At 40.7% G+C, this 26,067-nt stretch overlaps 1 protein-coding gene across 1 annotated transcript in view; it reads left to right on the plus strand.

Moving 5' to 3' along the window:
- LOC125881963 (chromodomain Y-like protein 2) overlaps nt 1-26,067 on the plus strand; it is a 50,728-nt gene that overhangs the window by 6,829 nt on the left and 17,832 nt on the right. The window contains exons 2-3 of the mRNA XM_049565483.1: nt 12,194-12,800; nt 20,443-20,660. Coding sequence (XP_049421440.1) covers nt 12,194-12,800; nt 20,443-20,660 — 825 coding nt within the window. The remainder of the gene's footprint in view (nt 1-12,193; nt 12,801-20,442; nt 20,661-26,067) is intronic.

Below are 26,067 nucleotides of genomic sequence, written 5' to 3' on the forward strand. Positions count from 1 at the left end.
TTAGGTATATACAGTACAGGCCAAAAGTTTGGACACACCTTCTCATTCAATGCGTTTTCTTTATTTTCATGACTATTTACATTGTAGATTCTCACTGAAGGCATCAAAACTATGAATGAACACATGTGGAGTTATGTACTTAACAAAAAAAGGTGAAATAACTGAAAACATGTTTTATATTCTAGTTTCTTCAAAATAGCCACCCTTTGCTCTGATTACTGCTTTGCACACTCTTGGCATTCTCTCCATGAGCTTCAAGAGGTAGTCACCTGAAATGGTTTTCCAACAGTCTTGAAGGAGTTCCCAGAGGTGTTTAGCACTTGTTGGCCCCTTTGCCTTCACTCTGCGGTCCAGCTCACCCCAAACCATCTCCATTGGGTTCAGGTCCGGTGACTGTGGAGGCCAGGTCATCTGCCGCAGCACTCTATCACTCTCCTTCTTGGTCAAATAGCCCTTACACAGCCTGGAGGTGTGTTTGGGGTCATTGTCCTGTTGAAAAATAAGTGATCGTCCAACTAAACGCAAAGCGGATGGGATGGGATGGGATGGCATGTCGCTGGATGGGTCGCAGGATGCTGTGGTAGCCATGCTGGTTCAGTGTGCCTTCAATTTTGAATAAATCCCCAACAGTGTCACCAGCAAAACACCCCCACACCATCACACCTCCTCCTCCATGCTTCACAGTGGGAACCAGGCATGTGGAATCCATCCGTCACCTTTTCTGCGCCTCACAAAGACACGCGGTTGGAACCAAAGATCTCAAATTTGGACTCATCAGACCAAAGCACAGATTTCCACTGGTCTAATGTCCATTCCTTGTGTTTCTTGGCCCAAACAAATCTCTTCTGCTTGTTGCCTCTCCTTAGCAGTGGTTTCCTAGCAGCTATTTGACCATGAAGGCCTGATTCGCGCAGTCTCCTCTTAACAGTTGTTCTAGAGATGGGTCTGCTGCTAGAACTCTGTGTGCCATTCATCTGGTCTCTGATCTGAGCTGCTGTTAACTTGCCATTTCTGAGGCTGGTGACTCGGATGAACTTATCCTCAGAAGCAGAGGTGACTCTTGGTCTTCCTTTCCTGGTCGGTCCTCATGTGTGCCAGTTTCGTTGTAGCGCTTGATGGTTTTGCGACTCCACTTGGGGACACATTTAAAGTTTTTGCAATTTTCCGGACTGACTGACCTTCATTTCTTAAAGTGATGATGGCCACTCGTTTTTCTTTAGTTAGCTGATTGGTTCTTGCCATAATATGAATTTTAACAGTTGTCCAATAGGGCTGTCGGCTGTGTATTAACCTGACTTCTGCACAACACAACTGATGGTCCCAACCCCATTGATAAAGCAAGAAATTCCACTAATTAACCCTGATAAGGCACACCTGTGAAGTGGAAACCATTTCAGGTGACTACCTCTTGAAGCTCATGGAGAGAATGCCAAGAGTGTGCAAAGCAGTAATCAGAGCAAAGGGTGGCTATTTTGAAGAAACTAGAATATAAAACATGTTTTCAGTTATTTCACCTTTTTTGTTAAGTACATAACTCCACATGTGTTCATTCATAGTTTTGATGCCTTCAGTGAGAATCTACAATGTAAATAGTCATGAAAATAAAGAAAACGCATTGAATGAGAAGGTGTGTCCAAACTTTTGGCCTGTACTGTATACACAGTTGCAAATTGTGTAACCTTAGTAAATCTAGTGGAAAATGTAATCCTGTTTTCTCCCTTTTTTGTGCAATCCTCCCTTAAATGCATTTACAATGAGGAGAAAGGCTCACGTTGCAGACACTAAAATGACACGCCAACTGTGACTCCAGCCAGATGTGTCTGTTTGATAAGTACACCTTTTTTTTAATTAATTGATTTTGTAATTATTTTTTACAATATTTAATTTTCACTTTTTTTCCCCCATGCAGTATTTTTTTTGTAATTGGTTAATTAGTTTGGTAATACCTCACTGATGTCAACTGTCAAGGCATTTTCTTGATGTTTCCAGGGACTTAAGTTGTTGTTGTTGAACCTGGTGGTAGCTTGGGTGTAGATTGCTGGTCTTGTGAGTTTCACAGTAGTTGAGTGGTGGAAATTGTGATTTGGTGCAGACCCAGCATGACTGATGAGTGTGGTCAGACATGTGCTCTGCTGCACCTTCAACCACACCCAAGAGTGATGTCAGGGTGTACAATGCATACCTGTCTTGACATCTCTGACAGACCTTTGTATGTTCTACTTACGATGCTTTGGGTTGGATGGAGGCATTTGACAGCTGAGGGAGGACATGCCCACCTCCATTCTTCCAGCTTGTATTGAAGCACCAAGTGTTTGTAAACCTGTCTGGTCTGTGTATTCAACTGGGCCTTTCTATCTGCCTCCTCCACTTTACTTGTCCTTTTTTTGGCATGTGTCTCTGCTACGCTGTTATATGGTTAAGTGTCACATTGTCAGGGACTGTAAGCATTCAAATCTCCTGTTCATTTCACTGACACCCCTGCAGCTTACCCATCAAAGGCTGTTTACTCCTGTTAATGTGCTCAACACTTCTGGGGGAATGATGAGCAGTTATAACCACAGCTGCACTGAACCTTTTCTAAAACTCTCCAACCATCCTCCATTTCTGGTTTAACAAACACAAAGCGATGTCAGGTCCCCTCCGATTCTACAGAAGTGAATATTCACAGATCGACTGCCTGCAAGGGGATACATAATGCCTCATCTTATGAATTTTCACGCTTGTGTACCTTCATACAAACAAGCAGGCTTTTGATGGAATCTAGCGTAGTAGAAAATATTGAAAATCTTCCCCTAAAGCTTGATTTGTAGTAGACACAAAAAGTTAAAGGAGTCTCACTGTAGATACTCATAGCACTGCTTTCAATTTATGCAGTGTTGGGTCGATGTGAACTGAAGGTTTAAAGTTGACATGTCTTTAATAGCTGTGTGTTACTGAATAGAAAATGACTAATTTCTTCAACATCCTTTGTTCAGTCAGGACCACTTTTGTCAAAGAAAACTTTATTTCCATTGCAGTATTATATTTGGTGGTATGGCTCTGTTCTGGGGCCTCTCTGCCTTTCCCACACAGAAAGCCTCTTCCACACACCTAGTTGGAAAGCCTAAGGCAGAAAGAGCACACCTCTCTGCCCTTCCACGTGCAAATAAGGAAAGCCTCGCCACCAGACAATCAGAGATCTCTGCCTTCTGATAGTCTGGGGACACTCCTTTCTAAAGTGTGTTTAACACACCGGCGAACAAGGACACGCCTTCTCGGAAATGTGCGCTCTCCCTTTTCTCGTCCGCAAGGAAACAAACACACAGAGAACTTGAAAATGAATGCCGAGAGATTAAACTCTGTTTTATCAAACGTGTGCTCATCCGTGAAGAAAATATTTTTCCCAGCAGATGTCTTAGTTACAACATTATTGAGCTAACTGGAGTAGTTTTATGTCGTATCCGACAATGGGAGGCTTTTAACAGATGACGTCCTGATGTTAGTTTTGCTGCTGTTAGCTGTCCCTGTCAGCTGCAGCCACTGATGCTTTCTAGACATCGTGATTTCCCAAAACTGAATAAATACCACACATAGCAACACAAAACTGCTTTGCTTGCTCAATCATGTTGTAACTAAGATATCCACTGGAAAAAATATTTTTTTCACGGACCGTTTTATGAGTTATTATTTTTATACAGTCTATGGTTATTACCTATTACAGACACTGCTAATGGCTAAGAAAGAGTAATGTTTGTTCAATCATTGTGTTTATAGACTTTACAAACATCAGATTAGTCTAAACGGTGATACAGTGATGTGAAAAATGTGATATATATATGTATGTATATATATATATATATATGTAGCTAAAAGCTCTGCTGGTTTTCTACCCGAAGTATTTGTGAACAACAAGTTATAGTCCGGCCGGACGGATGAGTCATGGCCTTGTAAAAGATTATGTTTGTTTCTTTTAGTTGGCGAGAATGTGTCGCCGCAAATGCGACAAACATCCACTAACTTTGACAGCGTTTTCTGCGAGTGTGGCTGAGCCATTTTGTACCGCTACACGTGTTTCTAGTGGGACTATGTTTACAAGCACAAGAGTTCAGCGAGCCACCGAAGGACCGCCCTGCAGATTTACTATTGGTTCTGCAACGTAGGGAGTTTATTGTATCCGCCCATCTAAACACAAAATCAGGGAGAAAGTCATCAGTCTTTAGTTAAGCAAAGCGTCTAAGGACTGACTTGTGAGTCTAGAGGCAGAGAGAGCAAACCTCCCTGCCCTTCCATGCGCCTACATGGAAAACCTAAAGCAGGGAATGCAGCAGCAAAGACCCTACGGGAACAGAATAGAGCAGCATCAGTGACAAACAGAAACAACATTGATAAGTCAGACACAACATGAAAAGGAGGAGCTGGGGTGGAGGTGGGTTGCAAAGCAGCTTGCAGAGGAAGCAGCCACAGTAGGCAAGCCAGAGCAGTTTAAATAGGGCACCCTTAATGAGATTCGCCAATTGCTTGCATAGAAAGCAATCATGTGATCTCTCAGCTGACTCCCTTCCATCAATCAGCTGCTCCATCAGTTGATTGGCTGTTTGAGATCATCTGATGTAGCTGGGATGTGAGCTGAGCTTGACATCACATCCTGCCTGAACTAACTATGTGCAATTTTTGTACTCAATTTTTGTTTTGCAGGAGAAAACACAAGCAGCCAAAGTTGATCAGTCACAGTTCTTGTATGAGCTAATTCTAAAGCCACCTTAGATCTGATGCATAGTTACATTTTTGAGGAGGTGCATGTCAGCTTCATCAGCTATGGCAGCTATGTGTGCAGGCTCTGAAGCTATGCAGTAACCACTTAAATATAAACTTATAAGACTAACTTTGCCCAATTAGCAGAGGTTCAACTGATGGACCAGAGAGATGATGGTATACTGATGAATCACTGGCAATTATTTTACCTCTGAAAGTAGTGTGGCATTTATCAAAATTAAAGCTATAGCTGGCAACTTTTATAAAGCAACAAGTGCGACAAAACTTTTTTTGTGAGATTTGCTGAAACTGTCTTTACATCAGGATTCTGTTACTACATTGCATATCTCTCACTTCAGATGTTTTCAGAAACATAATTTAGTGCACTGTTTATCTGTAAAATGAGAACGTTTGCTTTGGCCAGTGCTTTGATTGATATGATTGACAGCTGCATTGCAGACTCCTCAGCACTGATTGGTTGCTGTCTTTCACTTACAGGGGATTTGTGCAAATGCCATTATCAATCATTTCTTTGTCACATGGAAATTATATAAGGTACAACTCCAGGGAAATGTGATTCCATCAGCTCCTTAAATTTGTGCACTGTAGTGTAGTCCTTTTTGCGTCATCTTACATTGATGTCTGCTGCTTTATAATTGTCCATGTTTCCAGATGGCTCTGGTTATCCATGGTTTCTGGTTGTGGAATGATTTAACTGTCCACACATCCGGACCCCAATAAGAAAGCCACATGGTCGCTTTTCCAGAAATGGCACTGCCACAATGCAGCCACCATGCAGTAATTCACAGCATTACCAGCCGGGACGGCACTTCACATTCCCACCGTTACAAAAGTCCTTATTTGCCATAAAAACACATTACTCCTCTCCATATCACGTCACGGTCCTCGGCTCTGTCCGATTGGCTTATAGAGAAAGAGTCACCTGGTTGGCTTTTGTCAAGTTTCGGTGAAACAAAGGATATCACAGTTCCCGAAATCCCGATGGAAGCTCTTGAGGCACAGAGATCGTCCAGTTTATTTTCCAATGCCTGGAAAATGGCTAGCAGGGTGCAAGTTCAGCTGGTGCCCATTTCCTCTCCATCTTTCTGGACGTTTACTGACATTTACATTTGAAAACCTTGACCTCGCTTGCTAGCAGCTAGCTAGAAGTTGGCAGGAAAGAGTTTACAGCTTAGTGAGCTTACCTCCCCATCCCGACAACAATCTGCAGCCACATGCCACCACAATCCAACACCAACCATAAGAAGCACCACCTAGACTTGTAAAATAGCCATAAAAGCCTAAATTTAGCCGTGCCTCATGACAACATTTAAAACATTATGTGGGGGAGGAGGAGGAGGAGGAAGAGGAGGAGGAATGTGATTTTTTTTTTCCACAGATTATCTGTCTCATGTGCTCTTGTTTGGATACAGTGACAGTTTCATCAAATATGACATCAGTGGATTATCAATGAAACCATTACATACACACTCTAATACGGATAAAGTACATTTCTTCCCTTAAAAAAACACTAACAGTGATCTTTGTGTTGTTATTATTGTGAGGAAAATTCAACATACATAAGTAGAAAGAGTGTTGGCTGTGAGAAAATTGTAAGTGAATTTTCCTGTTGTAAATGGATTTCCATACTTGGGTGTGTGTTGTTTCATCTTAACACCAAGGTCTTCCTCCTGCTATGTCCATTTTGTTGTCTGTTTCTAGCGCAACCATTGTTAACCAGCAGCACTATACACATTGTTCTTTCTGCACTAGCCTATAGTTTTAAAGTGGCAACCTGTAAGCATCATGATATACAGTTTCAGTTTATAGCAACTTTACTTTAATCTCTACCTGCAAATTTATCTGCCTGACTCCAAAAGATTTCCTTAAATGGTAGAGAGGATGGTGATATTGGACCCTGCTGCGAAGAAGAGAAGCTTTTATCATAATAGGAATGGGCACTGGACATTTGAATATAAACATAAGAGAGAAGACAAAATGAGTGTGTTCGAAAAAGGATTCATTGGTCAGTCGCAACACGAAGTTAAAACATTAAAGATCATTCATGATTTGGTCACTTGAGGTCAACCTAACAAGCTGTTAACGTAACATTAACATATTATCACCCTATGAAATTCTTATGCTTAGAGGGACAGTTCACCCCCAAATTAAGTGACCTATTTACACACCCAGCAGTTACAAAGAAACGTTAGCATTCATTTGGTGTTTCTGCCCATCTGATGGGTATCGGTTCAATATTCACCTTTCTACTAGCTCCTTGTTGTTATTCATTGACTCCTAAGGGAAACAGCTGGCTCTTCCAAAAGCTGCTCGATGCTTCACTCTATTCACCTAACTTTGTCTGTCACTGGGCACTGGACGGGTAGCATACACTCACTTTATTGGAGCTTTTTCACTGAAAACAGCTGCCTGCTGAGGCCAATAGCAACACTATGAGAATGGTGACACTGAATGAAAACAGTGAAGTTGCGGGCGGTGAAACAAAACAAAATGCGATGTGGGCTCATCATATGACTGACGCATTTTACATCACACCCAAGCTGAAACCAGTTGTTTAAAATATTCACTTGGAAGTGAAACCATAAGTGAACATAATTAAAATGTCTATAATGGATGTGTGTGTACACAACTATGGTACTACCATTGGCCAAAGTTTAAACAGGAAGTAGCAATGCAAGATTTTACACTGGGGAATTTGAATAATCATATTTTGTTTTCACTTACCTTTTACTTCATGCTTAATTGCTTTTGCTTGTAGCTTACTGTAGGTTGTCAGTGTAGCTTGGATGTCACTGGACTGGAGTGGTGTAATTTTCTGGACTTGTTGAGGTGAGTGGCAGATGAGTACGTTCACAAAACGGCAGTTCAGTTTTTCATCTTTTTCTCTCCTTTTCAACCCCCTGTCCACACAAACAATGTTTTCACCCAGAAACTGAGATTTTCAAAAAACATTTCCAGAGTTATTTAATCATAAAATGTGGGCTTGGTGTATGGGGAACACTAACCGTACTGCATACCAATTATGTAAGCTGCCCAGTAAGGGCTGGGGTGTATATATGCAGTGAAATTAATAAGACAACCTTTAGTCGTCTCTAACTCTCTCTGTGAATGTTTCTTTCTCTCGTCAATATAGTTTAACACAGCACAGATGTTGTCATAACCTGTGTTTAAGCTGATAACAGTTTGTTTATATTGGTCTCGTGTAGGTCTGTTCCCCCTTCGATCAATGTTTTCCTCTAGTAAGGACTGTGTTTTCTGTCCCACTTACCATATGTTAGCTGTGATACTTAGTCTTGTTTGACAGTTTTAAAATATCACGAAGGAGAAAGGATTTTGCCATTTTCTATTTGTCAGGCGTTTCACTGTGGGGAAAGGTATTGATGAAAATGACCCGGAAACACATCTGCTGACAAGTTGTTCAACACGAAAATAGTGTTTTAAAAATAAGATGGCTCAATGTAGACAGAGTCTTTCTGTTTGTTCCTCATGTCAGCATCACTGCTCATGGTTTGTCAGAGTTTATACACACACCATGTGATGAAAACAGCACAGTGTATAGTTGGTGTTGGAGGATGCCAGTGCCCCACATTTACTCATTCCCTGCCAGCTCATACTAAAGCATCAAGTGTCTCTAAACCTCTGCGGTCTGTGTACACAAGTTTACCCCACGCTTTCTCCTGGTTTCTCTTCTTTTCTCTGCATGAGTCTCTCTCTGCAATGCCGTTAAGTGTGACATTGTTTGGGACTGTAAGCAACCTAATCGTCTGTTCATTTCTGTGACACCCCTGCGGCTCACCCATCAAAGGCTGTTTACTCCTGTTAATGTGCGCAGCACATCTGAGAACATGATGAGCAGTTATTACCACAGCTGCACTAAAGGCTCTGATGAAACCTTCCAACCATTCTCCATGGCCCAAAACCATGTCTTAATGCGCCATGAGTAACATACAATAACTAAAACTTTTTCTTGTTCTTACCTGTATGCCTGGAGTGTCAGGGAACAAAAAGCTGGATTCAGCATTTATCTGCAGAGTAACTGTAAGAGACTATTGTAAAAACAGAATAGGCTTACATGATGCCTGAGGATGCTATTGTCTGTGATTTTTATAGTGTAAATCATATATTTGTCAGTATAAATGTACCCCAATATCAGTCAGGGATAAGGAACCTTAAGTATAGACATCTAACCAAAACCTGCTTGTTCTACATCTGAGATGTGTCAACAATGGTGCAGGTTTTGATTTTTAAAGATGGGCGACAGTCGACTGTGATGTTTTATTGTGGTGTGTCTGTGTGACTGTTTGATGTGATATGTTCCGTGTGCCATGTATATTTTGTGTGATAGGATGATGTGTGTGTGCTTGAATTGTTGTCATTTTCACAATGGCCGAATGGTCTGACACAAAGTACTCTGATTAAAGCCTTTAGTTGGTCCTGTTTTTGTCCCCACAACCTTTTTGTGGCAGCTCCCACGGCACACTCTGTCAGTGTGTCAGCACCTTCTAAATTGCAAATCAAGTTGAATGCAATCAAAGTGATTTGCAAAGTAATGATTCACTCTGATTATTTGAGTGCTTGGTCACACACATTGTGTGAAGTTTTGTAGACAACACTGTCATAGTGTTTGAGCTAGTCTTTAAATTAAAACATATGTTGGTGTTTTACAGCCCATAACTTATCTAATTGAAGTAATTTCAGTGGCTATGTTGACAGGGGAAGACATCTGTTCTATAGTCACTGTTTTTTTTCACTTAACTGAAGATCTTAGGTTCATTTTTTTTCTTTCTTTATTTCATGCTTTATATTTAGCAAAGACTTTGTGTAGTTTCTGATAGGGATTCTGTGATCCTGCACTGATATCATATATCTGGCTAGTACTGACTCAGATAGCTGGATCAAGTGTTGGTGACAATGGGGACAATTGAATTCCATGTTTATATCTGATTTAATGAGTGCGTTATACAGGGCTCGACTCTGTGCGCAAGGGGAATGCCTCAGGCAGTTTGTCTGATTGGGCAATTGAAAAATAAATGTGGTGTCCAATCCAATGTTATCTGAGTCTGTCACACTACCAGTCGCTGGACTGATGAGAAAAATCTGACGTCCTGCACACTAACTCCAGGGCCGACGATGTCATACTCGACATAACGTTACCAACGTTAAATGTCTCTGAAATGATGCTCAGAAGCTAAGTGTCATGCTGTTCCAACAGAGGCTCCAGTTTGATCATATTTCCTCTCAGAAGCTTTGTAATCCAGCCTTGAACTGTAGTGTCTTTTGCAGACTTTGTAAAATAAGTCCATAGATAAATCTGACCTGAAATCTGATCTGAAGTTAAGAAAAGGAAGCAATGTTTGAGTCAAGCCTGATGTTGCCTTTACTGATAGGCATGAATACTCGATTTGAACATCAGTATTAATTCAGCATATAAAGTAATCACCACTCCCTCCTTCTTCCACATGTGAACATGCCTATTCTTTAACTATTCAAAATGGCTCAAGTCTTATTTCACTGTAGGGCTGCATGCAGTGTATTGCTTTGCTCAGCATCTCCCTGCCCCAGCTTTGCTCTCATTTTGATATCATGAGACTTTTGCTGCAGAACTGTGAGCTCCTCACTGGCAAACAGTCGGTGAGAGTCCACCTGCACACACACAGTAATAGGACTAACTGTTAGCATTAGATATTGATGGGTTTAATGTCTGTGTCAAGCTTTGATATCTGTATGAGTTTGTTGGGATCGTTAGGTGGCTTGGTGTCTGATGTTAGCATCTGCTGTTGTGTTAGCTAAAGCTAACCGGACAGACATTAAACTGAGGAGAGCAGCACCAGACTCCAGAGATGATTCTACAGCGATGCGTCTAACGTATGACATTGCAGCGACAGAAAGTTTGCTGATTTTGTCATGATCACTTTGAATTTATGGTTAATTGAAGCCTCCCAGGTAGCCATAGGACTTGGCCTAATAATGGCTGAGTGCCGGCTGACTTGGCTGTGTTCCAGCTCCATGGTGCCAAATATGAGCCAGCATTGGCTCGTTTTCCCAGTGACAGCAGCAGAAATCTGGCCAGTTGAGCTGGCCCCATTCTGAGGCGTCATTCATGCTGAATCTCAGCTGAATCAGGCTACTGCATGTGGCCCAGCCAATTTAATCCGGCATGGCGAGTTTGGGCCGATGGCTGGGCCAGGTCATTTTGGCTACCAGGGCTGGTTGTTTAATCAAATTGTATCTGATTTCCATTGTCTGGCAATTTACATTCCTTTTATTTTTTCATGAGTACTTAAGTTCTTTATGATATCTTAATGTGAGCCCTTAAATATGGAAGTTACATAAAAAGCCCATCCCCAGTCGCCTTACACAAAAACGCATGATCCCAGTCACTTCCGCACAGTGAGGCATACAGCATATTAATTAAACATTGGTATTGGATCACTGCTCTGTATTGGCGGATACCCAGAGCCCAGGTGTCACAGTATTGGTATCAGGGCTGAAAAAGTTGGATTGGTGCATCATTAGTGTCTGAATAGTGTCACTTTTTACACTGGGTTTATTCAGTTACTGCACATAAGTAAGCGCCTGTGTCAAATAGAAATATATATTTGTTGATGGGCTGTGGTTTTTGCTGGTGTTAAATAATTGTAAGATACACAGGCTTTTCTAGTCTTGGTTTGACCTCGAAAAGCTGATGTTAAAGGTTTCTTTATGACAGCAGCCTGCAGCTCATCTCAGCTCTGCTCTGGCCTCTTATCTTTCTTCTGCAGGGAATTAGCCCTTATCTTAAACTAGACATATGTCACAAAATGTATGCTTTTTTTTTAAGATTTGACACCTCACATGCATTGTAACAGAAATATAATTAAGCATTCGAACATACATCATCGTCCTATATACATCAGTAATTGAAGGGTTAATGCTCTGGGACATGTAAATGTTCTTAGTCACTTTTGTGGAAACCTGACCACAAGGTTTTAAAAGAGTTTTTAATATATTATTAAGTAGAGATTTGGGTCTGATGGTGTCATTACAGCAAACAAGAGGATTCATCCTCTTCGGGGGATCATGAATATTCACAGCAAATTCCACTGTTGTGGCTGCTAGACCCACAGTGCAGCTGTGTATAGTGCTTGGCAATGAAGTACACCCACAAGGGGGCCACACACTCCCACAGGGCCCTGCTTTTCAGCAACATAAAATCTTCTTATGAACTGCTCTTATTTTTATATTCTGTTTGAAATTGTATTTTTAAAGACTGATTTGATATGTAAAATCTTTTTGTCTTTTCAGCTCACTGAGAACTTTAGTGCAGAGCAGTTTAATTTTCTTCATCTCTTAAATGCAGCAGTATTTTGGGAGTGGAAGAACTATTAAATCTGTATATTAAGAATGTCTTTAGTTAGGAATATGCTGTCTGATTTCCCACCTTTCTGTGTGCTGTCCTCAGGTGGAGCGGATCGTGGACAAGAGGCGGAACAAAAAGGGTAAGTGGGAGTACTTGATAAGGTGGAAAGGTTATGGCAGTAAGGAGGACACGTGGGAGCCAGAGCACCACCTACTGCACTGCGAGGAATTCATTGACCAGTTCAACAGCTTGAGACTGCACTCACACAAACGACCCAAAGTTCCTAAAAATCGTCAAGAGCCCCTCATTGCCAGCCAGCCATCTGCTACGGAAAACTCCAGAGCTCGGTCTGAAGCCCGAAAGAAGAAAAGGACTTGTGGCCCAGCTGTTGGGGTCAGAGTAGGAGCTGTTCTAGGGGTTGGAAGTGGAGGGTCAGGACCCACTCAGAAGCAGAGGAAGGTGGGTGTTGGACCTGGGAAACATGCTTTAGGGGACAGAGTTGGCAAAGCCATGACATACAAGGCTCCTCCACCGGGAGGACCTCACTTTGTTCATCCAGTGAGAGTTCCTCACAACGGACTCCAGAATGGAGAGATGGATCCTCTCGTGTACAGGACAGCAGCAAGGTCACATAGACTGCCCTCGGACAGAGCGGATGGAGAGATAGGAGACGTGGATACCACTGGACAGCAGTTTACATCTGAGCTAGGTAAGATGTTCAGAAATTAAATGAAATGGAAAATAGAGTTCAGCTGATATTGATATCGTCATATGACAGTTAAAAAAGAAAGATAACAATATATAAGAAAGTAGGAGAATATCATTCAGACCTCCAGTACATTTATATTAGTGCAAATAGCCATCAATCCAGCTTTGGAACAAAACATTACCCAACAGTATCTCAAGTAGTTTAGACCATCAGGGTTTAAAACAAGACTCTAACTTTTGCTGAACACAGGCCACCTTGGCCTCAAGTGTCTGTAACAGTAAAGGATAATGGTAACAGTAGCAAAGAAAAGAAAATAGAGTGATAAAGTCAACAAAATGATGTAATGATAGTGTGACAGAGAGGACTGAATGGTGGAGCTTTTAGGTTTCAGAGATCATAGCTAAAAAGTTGACAAAAAGAAAAGAATGTTGGTGGATATTCCAGGTACCAAGTACCAAGTACCCATGCTGTAGTTCTTCACGTGCAAGCATGAATTGTTGTTTTCCGTTTTAACAACACAATGGTTTGGATCTCTGATAGCTCTAACTGCTGCAGTGGATGCCAGTTTGTCTAATGGTATGTTTTCATGTTGTGTTACACACCTGTATACGGATGTGTGCGTATGCATGTATTAACATAAATAAGTTGCATTAAGAAACATCTTTTTATCCAAACTGTGGTCTTAAATTTAGTTATTAAAGAACTGTGAATTTTGAAGATATGAATGGGACATATTACAGTCATGACAAATAAACTGGTCAGTGCCCTCTTAGTATGGTTTCAAACCTTTGAATTGCTACCACCGTCTGACGCCATTTCAGCGATTCATACTGATAGAATACATCCCTGTGATGCTCCTGAACACACCATCAGTGATGTAACTTAGGGTCATTGGCTGTTTCGTGTCTTTTCAACACCAGACAACTTTACCCACAAGCCTAGGTTGCTCAGACATCGACACACCTCTACTTCCTCCATTATGTTCTCGATGGCTGTTCCAATTACTGATTCCAATTAGTAAGTGAAACAAAATGGCAGTTCAGGTTGTGAATAATTAATGGTGAGACTGGTTTTAAAATGACCTCATATACATATTTGACCTGTCTGTACTGCAATTACTCTTTGCTTATTGACTGATATACATGCATAGACTCATGCTGATATACATTGGCTGTGACAAGCTTAAAATAGCTAATGGCCAATATCAGCCATGCAGATGTACTGGCTCGTTTCTAATAGTAAATGGAGGGTGGACCTTTCTTAATGGATATAAATGATACGGATGCTGAAAAGCTCCTCACATACCAAGCAGCTACACACATAGAGATTTGAAATGTATATATATTTCCATGATGATTATTTCCTGTTTCATGATAGATCGCATAGCTTACAAAGATAATTAAGAGTATATTTAAGCAGGGATACATTTATTCTGTAGAGACTTGTGCTGACACACAGCTCTTAAAGTCACCACCATGGTTCTTTACTACAGGAGCAGCTGATAACACCTTTGAATTTCACTCCTGGGTCACAGTCCAGGGCCTGTACCACCAGAGTTAATCATTACTTAAGTTTTCAAAAAGTCATCTCAGCTTGTTTAGCAGAAAATCCAGATCAGAATGGATGAACTTTTTACCATATTTGAGCAGCGTATCAATGCGAGAATTTATTTGGAGTTTGTCCATAATACTTGTTAAAGGACTGTTTTGTCATCTGCTGTGGGTGCTGGGTACATTTAGCCTTCTGTTCAGATATACAGAACATACAGGAAGTGCATATTGGTATGTACTTTATGTGTTTGTTGCGCTCTCTTGATGATTATTGATCTAGCTTTTTGTTATCACCCAGTTCCCATCAACTTCAGTCATGTTATTCAGTATATTAAACCAATGGCTAGTGTCCTTTTGGGGCTACATCACCAATTCTAGGTAGGCACACCAGAATGTGAACTTAAAGATATTAAATTTTGTGTTGTATATGGAGTGTGTCAGTGGTTCACTCTTTTCAAAACACCACAACTTGATAGTGAAATCTCATCCTCTCTTTGTGAGAACATTAGGGCTACCAGCCTAACCTAATGGCTATTGGTCTGGCACGCCATTATGGATCCTAATTACCTAATCCTCAAAAGGCTAGCCGCTCACCTCATTCAGCACCCTCAGCTCCACCCATTAATCTGCTACGCTGGCAGAGGGTGTCTCTGTGACTGTCGACTAATAGCAAAGTGTGCACGCAAGGTCATGTAATTTTATTTTTTCTTTGCAGAGAATTGCAAGAAAAAGAGTGCCTTACATTTTCTTGCATAGCTGCAACAAGCCACTGTCAGTATTGTTCTAGATGCTGGTTTGATTGACCTTTCTTCATGAAACAATCCCTGCAATTGCTGTAGCCTAGGGGAGATAGCAGTTCGTACTGCTATTATACCAATGCCTTTTAATAAAACGTGGGAGCAAAGACAGGGTGTTGCAAATGTCATTGATTTTACCACAGTGACTGAGATGCTGGCATCTCCTCAACAAACGGCAAGTCAATGGTAGCATTTGGACATCACCTCTTAATTGTCTTGAAATGTAAAGCATAGTGTTGCCATGTGTCTGGAGTGCCATCAGTGAGACCAGAGTCTCAGCCTCTTGTCCCACAATCACTTTAAATCACTGCTGCCATTAGAAATCCCTTGTATCCAGGCTAATCTCTGTTTATGGTCTTCCTCTGTTTGAAGCAGACTCTTCATCACGGTTAATTAAATTTTGTATTGCAGAGTCAAACTCCAGATAACTCTGTTTGTTAGAGGAACTGACCCTAATTTAGTGCTGCAGGCATGATGTTTATTTATAGGCCGACCTGGAAGTTAACATCGCTTCTGTTCCCTTAACAAATAGCCACTTAGACCAGTTCTCTATTGAAATTTGGATTATCGCAGAAATACAATTCTGTGGCAGACAAAATTTTATGATATGTGTGTTTTGTTTTTTAAGATAAATCTTTACAAATGATCAAGAGTAAATGCAGTTGTCAGAACTAAGACGCTAATGTTGGTCGATAAATCGACTACACCACACTAGTATGACTTTAACATTGCCACCACAACGAGGCCGTAAAGCTGTGTTCGGCGTGATGACATTCGATAGTCTCACTTGGCTACTTGCTAGCAATAGTCTTTGATAAGACACACAAGTCTTCGAACTGACGAGTGGGGCATTTACGGACGAATTTTATGTTGAAAAACAACACGTGAAAGTCCTCTTAAGCTTGTTTTAACCACAGACCTTACTTCAGGCATCAAACCAAAAACCCATTGAGTTTGAGACAAGGGAATCAGGAGTGCTAAAGTGTTAAATCCTGTCCTTTAGGATTCATTGCTGCAGCACTACATATATGACGGTTAAGTGTAATTTGAGTTGTTTTATGTTGGGTCAGAGTTTGAGAAACCTTGGAGGAATGATTCATTGTAAACCTTTCTCATATGTTCAGCTTAAAGGATCTCAACCATTACCTACATGTGTTGTTGTAATACCTTAGAAAATATTTCAGGCTGCTTTTTTCATTTAGTTTGCTGTTGCTGCCTCTATCAGCGACGGTGACCCACTCAAAGGTCGAGTTTTAGTGATTTTTGAAGCGGAGGCTGGGTCTCTAGCTTCACTGCATTATTCATCTTGAAATCACTCATGGTTAAAAACACAGACTGAGGCTTTCAATGAGGGCTTTCAGGTTGTTTCAAAGTCTCCACTGAGTTTTTGGGGTTTTTTTCATATATCAAACCCACATTTGTGTTAAAAACCTAGTTCTTGTATTAGTATTCTCATCATTGATGTTGTTAGCTGGAATGTTTTGAAAAAAGCAGCAAACCACTCGCTGTGGTGAGAAAAACTGTGCATGTGTTGCTGAATGATGTATGACTTATTTGTGTCTCATTGTCTCCTACTGCTGCATCACTAGATCTTAGATAAAGGACTCATGCTCCGCCTAACTACTGGTTCTTTTTTCCTTTCATCCATTCAGCAGATGAAAAGTGCACAACTGAGATTGTGTTACTCAGCTGTCACAGAAACCTTTTCATCAACAGCTGCTCCCTTAAGTCAAGGTTTCTCTGGGTGAAAAGGCCTGGAAAAGATGGACAGTAATGAGGCTACTTTTTTAATGTGAAAGTTTAGTAAAACCACAATAAAATTCAGCTCTGCGTGTGGTTAGGCTATTCAAACTAGATATTTTAATGCAATCAACAAAAGTTCAAATTCAGTGAGTCCCACAGAGACAGCTCAGATATCATGCAGAGAATATACTGTTGGATGACACAGAAATAGGTGATTGCTATCTTGGCACATTATGCCTCAGTTCTAAATGTCGTACAAAAACAAATGTAATAAGGAAAATCACTAACACATTCAAAATAATTAACATCCCCAAAAAAAAACAACAACAGACTCACAATAAAATTCTGACAAACAATCTACACTTGGTGTACATATATCTGTTTCATCTAGCCAGAAAACATTGTGGCAGAGGTGAGAATAAGTCATCATTTTGGAGACACAAGTTTCAAGTCTTTGCACTCAAGTCCCAAGTCAATGTCCAAGTCAAGACAGGCAAGTCCTGCCACAAGCCCTAAATGATAAACTTTGATTTTCGAGTCCTAAATTAGCCATAATGCGCTCTTTGCCAAATGTAATACCATTTCCATATTTTTGTTGACCATTGTGTAGTTTTTGTATACTACTGAATCATCTTTGGTATAATTCTTTAGCTGGGCCACAGAGGCAAGGTCAGCCCTATAAAAATGAAAGTGTGTCTGTGAGTGAGTGAGCTGAATGAGTGAGTGATGATGTTACGCCATTGGTTCGGAGATACTGATGCTGTCAGAGTTGGTGTTTCCCTGCTGGCAGTTGCTCTTTCGAAATGAATAGGTGCTGACAGGCTGACAGAGCCGTGGACGCCGACAGTCTTGTATTAGTGTATTCCTCTTTTACTGTAACCAGTGTAGCATCATAGCATAGTGGAATTAGCAAGCTAGATAACTAACTAGCCAGCTGCTACATGAGTACAATCTAACAACATAATGCTTTGTTAACACACTTGCGTCACGCACGAAGTGATTTTGCCAAGCAGGACATGCTTCTGGATAAACATCGCACCATGTGTTCCTGACCAACATTGTAATGAACCAGTCACAGCCCTCTGACATCATCACTGCACTGCCGCTGTGCTTCTTTTGAAATCCCTTTGTGCCTCTTCAGAGCTGAGCTAGTTTTCCGATTTGAAGTTTAGACAATTGAACAAAATCCTCAGTAAGACTGAACAAAAACCTTGTAAGCTACTGCAGGGTTAGCGAATTAGCTTGCAAAGCAAGTATGCTATGATAAGGAGTAAACTTGCCAATAGGCTAGAATATTGTTCACTTACAAAGAGTAAGGATAATATCATTTTTCAACTGGAAATTCCTGCAATTAACACATTGCCCTCCTTTCTTTCATGTTGATCCTGGATATATTTTGTTAGGTTTATCCAGGGCCATCATCATCACCATGCTGATTCTTGTATATTTGTATATGTCAACATAGCAGTGGTGGTCCTGGATCAACATCAGTGATTCTTTTCAGAATCAACATGGCAATGATGGTCAAGATTAACAGAAACAAATTATCCAAAGTCAACATGGTGATGATGGTCCTGGATCAACATAAGCAAGTTATCCGGGATAAAGACAATGGCGATAGTTCTGGATGAATGAACAAATTATCCAGGGTCAACATGGCAGTGATGGTCCTGGATCCACACAAGCGCTGTAATCTTGAGAAAAAAAAAAGAAAAAGGAAAAAAAAAGAGATATGATAATAATAATGATTTCAAATGAATAAGCTATTAAAAAAGAGGGAACATGTGTCCTTCACAGGTCTTTGCAACTGCAAAATGTTACTGTGCTTACTCTCAATGTTGATGAACAATATTTTAGCCTATAAGCTTACTTGTTAGCATAGCCTATCTAGTTAGCAAGCTAACTCGCTAACCCTGCAGTAGCTAACAAGGTTTTTGTTGAGTGTTATGAAGGATTTTGTTCAACTTCAATTTGGAAAACTATCTTAGCTCTGAAGAAGCACAAAGGAATTTTGAAAGAAGCACAGGAGCAGCACAGTGATGACGTCAGAGGGCTGTGATTGGTTGACTGCAATGATGGTCCAGGAATGCAATGTGGGATGTTAATCCAGGAGCATGTCCTACTTGGCAAAATCACATCGTGGCTCTTGTCACAGTGTAGGAAAACACAATGCTATGATCAGATGAGTGACAAAACTTTGTTCGGCTCCTTTTCTGGAACCACTCTAATGTTAGCATACAAGCACGGTGGAATTAGCAAGCTAGCTAGCTAGCCAGCCACCGGCCGACAAAATGGCAAACAGGATCAACTCATCAATTTGTTTGAGAACAAGCCATGTCTGTAAAACACAAGCCTTAAATTTATTTAAACATTAATGACTATTACATGTTAAAATGTTGGAATAGGTGCCCTTTTTGTAATTGTCGCCAATAGGATGTTTTAGAAGCTGCTGTTATTGGTGGAACTTGGCTCTAATAGCGGCCTCCACCAGTCACATAGGGACATACATCCCTTGGGTTAGATGATCAGTGGATACAGCTCCAGAGAAAGCAGGTCCCCTCTGCTGTTTGATTGTCTAAGTGTACTGTTCTTCATCTTAACATGTATTTACATGAACATTTGGGCTGGCTCGCATCATGGGGGCCAGCACTCTAAGTGAAATACATGGTGAACAAAGGTCTGTGACTGGGCATATGCCAGCTACTTCCCGTTTCAAATTAAAAGTTCTCGTTTCTTATTAAAAGCCCTATAGCATTTTATACATGGTCCAACCATATGCTAGGTTTTGGCCTAATGTTGTTGCAGCTGACACTCAGTAATGTAACATTAGTTTCTCATGCTTCTGCCTTGCAAGTTGATTAGATGATGTTGAATTGGTTCAAAGAGGATCTAGAGAAACAAGTGTGTACTTGCTGGGAATGAATAGTGTTAATATTAGATGACTCAGGAGATAAAGGGAAATAAATTAATTCGTGGCACACTTTTTAAACAACATACTCTTTAATCTGTGGGCTAAAATATCAAGCACTTTAGAGTCAAAACCAAGTGAAGTCATGAGTCATTGGTGCTAAACTTCAAATCAAGTTGCCAGTCTTTTTGAGTCATCAAATTTGTGACTGGAATCTGACTCAAGTCCAAGTCTTGTGGCTTGAGTCCACACCACTGCCTTATGGTAGCTGGGAAGAAAACCTGTTCAAAGCTTGTGCAGCAGTTTTCCTCAGCGGACAGTCAGTGAGATATTACACAGACAGACTGTCCACTTTTCTACAGCAGATATGCAAATCTGTTGTATACCAATTCAAATCAAACTCCATAGAGTTCTGCAGCCCACAAGCCTGTCTAAAAAAACAAGTCGCTCAGTCACAGAGCTTTTAAAAACTCTCCAGTTTAACCACATTATCTGTAAATATTTCACTGGATGAAGGGTAATTATTATTGATCATTTTCTGTCATGGGGGTGTGTTATTTTATCAATGCTATCAGCAAGTGTCTAAAAGCTACACAAGTCTAAGAAGACACATTGACTTGTTTGTCATTCCCTCTCTGTGTCAGGCTCCCCTCTGGCCAATGGCAAGATGCATCTACACAGCTCAGTAAAGCGGAAGCTGGCCGAGGAGAAAGGCTACGTGTTCGACAAGAGGCTCAGGTACAACGTGCGACAGAACGAGAGCAACTGTCGATTCCGAGACATCGTTGTCAGGAAGGAGGAAGGCTTCACGCATGTCCTTCTCTCCAGCCAAACGACAGACAACAACTCTCTGACACCAGAGGTGAGAGCGGGAATGTGCTTTCATCTCCTATGTTTCTGTATTTCTCTGGTGTGTTTCAGTGTTTCAAGAACTGCATTTAATTATGTAACTTTTTGATTGTATCCCAGTTGCCATGGAGCTCTGTTTGAGAAATATAAATGAGGAAAGTTTCCTCATTAACGGCTGTACAGATGCCCTGGAGCTATGCATTTACTCCCCAACTGCTCCAGGGGAGCTTTTCAAGAGACAACTTTAGAAAAGTGTGGTTTTATTTGACAGCTGCCAGGTGTGAATATGTAAAGCTGCATGAATCTTACTCAGGCCATTTCCGAAAAAGAGCGTGTATACTCAGCATAAAGGTTAGGGAGTAGCTCTTGGGCTCTGTCCCTAGTACTGACACAGAATTTCCTCAAAAACTGCCTCCTGCCAAACAAGATTTCTACAAGTAAAGTAATTAGGGGTACATACAATCCAGCGTTATGCCATCTGTTGTTATTGCAGCAAAATGTCAGATGAAGTGGAGAGAAAATTATGCAGGGAGTTCATAGAGGTGAGCATTGTGTAATTATACTTGGAGACCCTAGAGATGGCAAGATTTCCAATGTGTCCACTGCTTGCTGTTAAGAAATAACACTGACATCTCTGCCAGAGATTGCAATGTCAACGCTAACTTTTATGTTTTGTCCAATTAGTGTCAGATAAGATAAGTCTAAACGGGCTGTTTGGAAGACGGCATAGTGATCATTAAGATTGGGAGAATAATCAAAATATACTGAACTAAAATTTATGCACACTTCTTCTTTGCTCCCATTTTTCCCAGGTTTAAGTCAAAGATTTAAGACTTTTTTTCATGCACTTAATAGATATGTTTGTCTCAAATTTTGGCCACAAATCTGTTAAAGTCTGTGTAAATGAGCACTTCTCCTTTCCCAAAATAATCCATCCACCTGATGTGTGGAATATCAAAATACTGATCAAACAGCATCATTACTACACAGGTGTGCTTTGGGATGGTCGCAGTAAAAGGCCACTCTAAAATATGCAGGTTGATCACACACACACACACACACACACACACACACACACACACACAATGCCACAGATGGCACAAGTTTTGAGGGAGTGTGCCACTGGCATGTCCACCACAACTGAATGTTCATTTCACGACCATAAGCCATTCCCAGTATCATTTCTGTGAATTTGGCAGTACATCCAACCAGCCTCACAACTGCAGACCACATGAAACTGCAATAGCCCATCAGTAGCCACACCAGATTAACGTAGGGCAGCTACCAAACAGCTGATGCAAGAGTTGGTTTTCTCAACTGAAAAACTTCGCACAAACTGTCAGTAACCATCTTAGGGATGCTCATTGGCATGCTCATCATCGATCTCATTATAAAACAGTGCGTAGGATCCATACTAAAAATGTACGTATGGACAAAAGCCAAAAATGGCGTGTGCCAAAAAATATTTGACAATTTCTACAATCAGGCTTCCACCTCACTGTCTGCGTCGTCAGTTTCCTGTCTCCAGTGTTTGTAAGCACGGGTCAAACTTTCTCCCATCAAGTCTGTTTTTATAGATCACAACTTTTGTGTGGAAGGTAGCATACGCTTCTTTCAGGCTGCGTTTTATGCATATACAATAATTATAAATGAGACCCCAGGTTCTTGACCTGACAGCAGTTCTTCACTGTATTGGTTGGATGTATTGCCAAATCAGGACATTAGAGAGGGCTTGTGGTAGTGAAATGAACATTCAGTTCACAGGCAACAGCTGTGTTGGACTTTTCTGCAGTCAGTATGCCAGTGGCACACTCTCTCGAAACTTGGGACATCTGTGGCATTGTGTGTGTGTGTGTGTGTGTGTGTGTGTGTGTGTGTGTGTGTGTGTGTGTGAGATCAACCTGCACATTTTAGAGTGGCCTTTTATTATGACCATCCTGAGGCACACCTGTGTAGTAATGATGCTGTTTGATCAGTATTTTAATATTCCATAGCTGTCAGGTGGATGGATTATTTTGGAAAAGAGAAGTGCTCATTTACATGGATTTTAACAGATTTATGGCCAAAATTTAAGATAAATGTTTCTCTTGAGTGCATGAAAAAAGTCTTGGATCTTTAACTGAAACCTGAGAATGGGAGCCAAAACAAAAGTGTTAAATTTTATTCAGTGTAGTAACCTAAACAATTTGACAACTTGTTTGCTCCACTTTCAGTGTTATTCGGATACTTCAATATAGAAGCAGCTGTCAAAAATGTAAAAAAAAGATTGGTCTTGCTTTTGCAATGATAAAATTTCATGGTGACTGAAAACAGATGTCTGTGCCTGATGAAATTTAGACCCTAAAACAACAAAAGATTTTTGGTAAATTATTAATAGATTGCTGATTTTCCGTTACACTGAACACATGTAAACAGGATCTTGCTATTTTAGAAGCGCTGTTGATTTGGTCTGATGATATACCAGCTGAGTCGTCTCTTCAGGCATTTAGGGTGCATAATCTACATGCTGTGCTTTCTCCTCAGCATTTTGTCGATCACCTGCAAAGTCCATGTCAATCAAACATCCAGTGGCAGAACAAACTGTGCATTTTAATTCAGGAGTTGCACTGTGGTTCACTATAACCTGTCACAGTGATGGATGAGTTCTATCAAAGACTGTAATTATAACATTGGATCCAACACTATACCTATTTTGGGGGTGTTTCTGTGTATGATTGCTACTGTCACAATGTGCTGCTTTACACGAGCCATTCTCAATGAAGAGGTTAAAAAAATGACAGCTTAATAATGCTGGGGCATCTGCAACACTGACTGTGGTTTATTGGCTCTCTGTTCGGATGCTGTAGCTTCTTGCATTGTGATGATCCACTTGCAGAATTGGCTGCCTGCACGAAAGTACCAGCCTGTGATTGGCTGCTTGTTCCCACACTCCAATCAACGACAAGCTGCTCCATTAAAATTTTCCACTGGAAATATTCAGTGACTTGCTCTCACAGTTCAGTAGATGCTTTTCCCCCTCTTCTTTGTACAGACTGTTGTGACATTTTGTAACCTTCCGTTTGATTTTAGAAATTTATAATTTATGAATTACCATGTTGCTGTACCAGCAGTTAGGTTTTAACCTGTCAATATGACAAACAGCTTTTGAAATTTTCCATGAATGCTTTTAAAACACGCCTTTGTGACATTTACTCAGCACTTACTAATGTTGACCTTGTACAGTGGAGAGGCCGTATTTCATTCAGGTGTACATATTTACAACTTGCTTATAATACTAATTAAGCATGCCATAATGAAAATGTTAATTTAGGAAACATTTTAAAATTTTATCTAATTTGAACTGACACTTAGAAAACAATTTAAAGAAATGAAAACTGATTTGAAAAAAAAAAAAGATTCCTTAGAGGTCCTTAAATATAGAGTTGAGCCACGGATAAAGGCATGTGTCACAATCATCCACCTCTGGATCATAAATCTAAGTAAACAGGATTTTCCTCCCCTCAGATTGAAGGATGCGTCTTAGATCTTCCACAGAGGGTGGTTCTCGCTTTGATATGGCGCCGTGTGCACGGCAGCCTGTACTTCACAGGCACTGAAGTGGCCTAAACTGTGTGTGTGCACGTGTGTGTGTGTGTGTGTGTGTGTGTGTGTGTGTGTGTGTGTGTGTGTGTACTTTCATGTGTGACAGTAAGCCCGTAAGCTGTGGGCTTATCAAACAGCTCTGATAGCTCCCTCTCTGTCGTTCAGTCTTTGAAGCTACAGGAACAAGAGAGTCTGCGGATGTGCCTACTGAATGGCTTTTCGAAAAATCTTCAAAAATATCCCTGAACATTTTTTATCCAAACACTCGGTGCTTGCTTTAGGTGAGAAAGTCCCCCGAGCTGTTAGCTGGTTCTCTTTCTCTCACCTCTCTGGCTTAATACACTGTAGCTTGCTGCGTGCTGTTCTATACTGCTATTTATGTTTTTTTTTTAACATCCTGTGTTATGACTTTTTGACAGTTTTATCAAGCAACATACTAACTACAAGAATCTGCATTGGTGGATTAAGTACACAACTCTGTTACTTGAGTCAAAGTATAGACACTCCTGGTCAAATAGTACACCAATACAAGCGAAAGTTGAGTCAAATTATTACTTGAGTTGAAGTACTGGAGTACTTGCTTTTAAAATTACTTGAGTTTTTAAAGTACTTTTTACACGTACACACAACACCGGGTACTATATGAATGCACAGCTTAAGTGAAAACACCCAGTACAAATATTTCAGTGTACGACACCTTCATGGGCAAGTTCATTTGACCAAACATAGCACAAAAACGGCATGTACTGCACTCTTAGACAACTTTGTTTAAAATTTTCATCTAGAATTAAGCCAGTGTTTACTGACCTTGACATTATTTCTCAGGTTGTCTAGCAAACTCTTGTAGGCCGTGATGAAGTTTGTGCGCTGTAAACAGAGCAAACTTTTACAGTGATACGAATCATTCTTCATCTCAAAAACTTCAAACGTGGACTTGAGGTATGGTCACTGGTGATCTGGTGGGAAATCTTTGCCGTAGCCATGGTAACACTGCAAAACTAAATACAACTGGCTGCTGATGACCTCTTCCTCTGCCTATCTCTACCGATGTGTTACCCAATCTGAGTAACACACACACACAAGTTAGAGTTACGGAAACACCACTTCGCTTAACTAACCACACATAGGCTCACAAGTCAGTCTTTAGACGCTTTGCTTAACTAAAGACTGATGACTTTCTCCCTGATTTTGGGTTTAGATGGGCGGATACAATTTCAGAGTTTAAAAAAACTCCCTACGTTGCAGAACCAATAGTAAATCTGCAGGGCGGTCCTTCGGTGGCTCGCTGAACTCTTGTGCTTGTAAACATAGTGCCACTAGAAACACATGTAGCGGTACAAAATGGCTCAGCCTCGCTCGCAGAAAACGCCGTCAAAGTTAGTGGATGTTTGTCGCGTTTGCGGCGACACATTCTCGCCAACTAAAAGAAACAAACATAATCTTTTACAAGGCCATGACTCATCCGTCCGGCCGGATTATAGAGGGAATCGCCATGTTGTTTACAAATACTTCAGGTAGAAAACCAGCAGAGCTTTTAGCTACATATATATATATACATATACAGTACAGGCCAAAAGTTTGGACACACCTTCTCATTCAATGCGTTTTCTTTATTTTCATGACTATTCACATTGTAGATTCTCACTGAAGGCATCAAAACTATGAATGAACACATGTGGAGTTATGTACTTAACAAAAAAAGGTGAAATAACTGAAAACATGTTTTATATTCTAGTTTCTTCAAAATAGCCACCCTTTGCTCTGATTACTGCTTTGCACACTCTTGGCATTCTCTCCATGAGCTTCAAGAGGTAGTCACCTGAAATGGTTTCCACTTC

The sequence above is a fragment of the Epinephelus fuscoguttatus genome, linkage group LG2 (genome assembly GCF_011397635.1).
Source record: "Epinephelus fuscoguttatus linkage group LG2, E.fuscoguttatus.final_Chr_v1".
In the NCBI taxonomy this organism is placed as follows: domain Eukaryota; kingdom Metazoa; phylum Chordata; class Actinopteri; order Perciformes; family Serranidae; genus Epinephelus; species Epinephelus fuscoguttatus.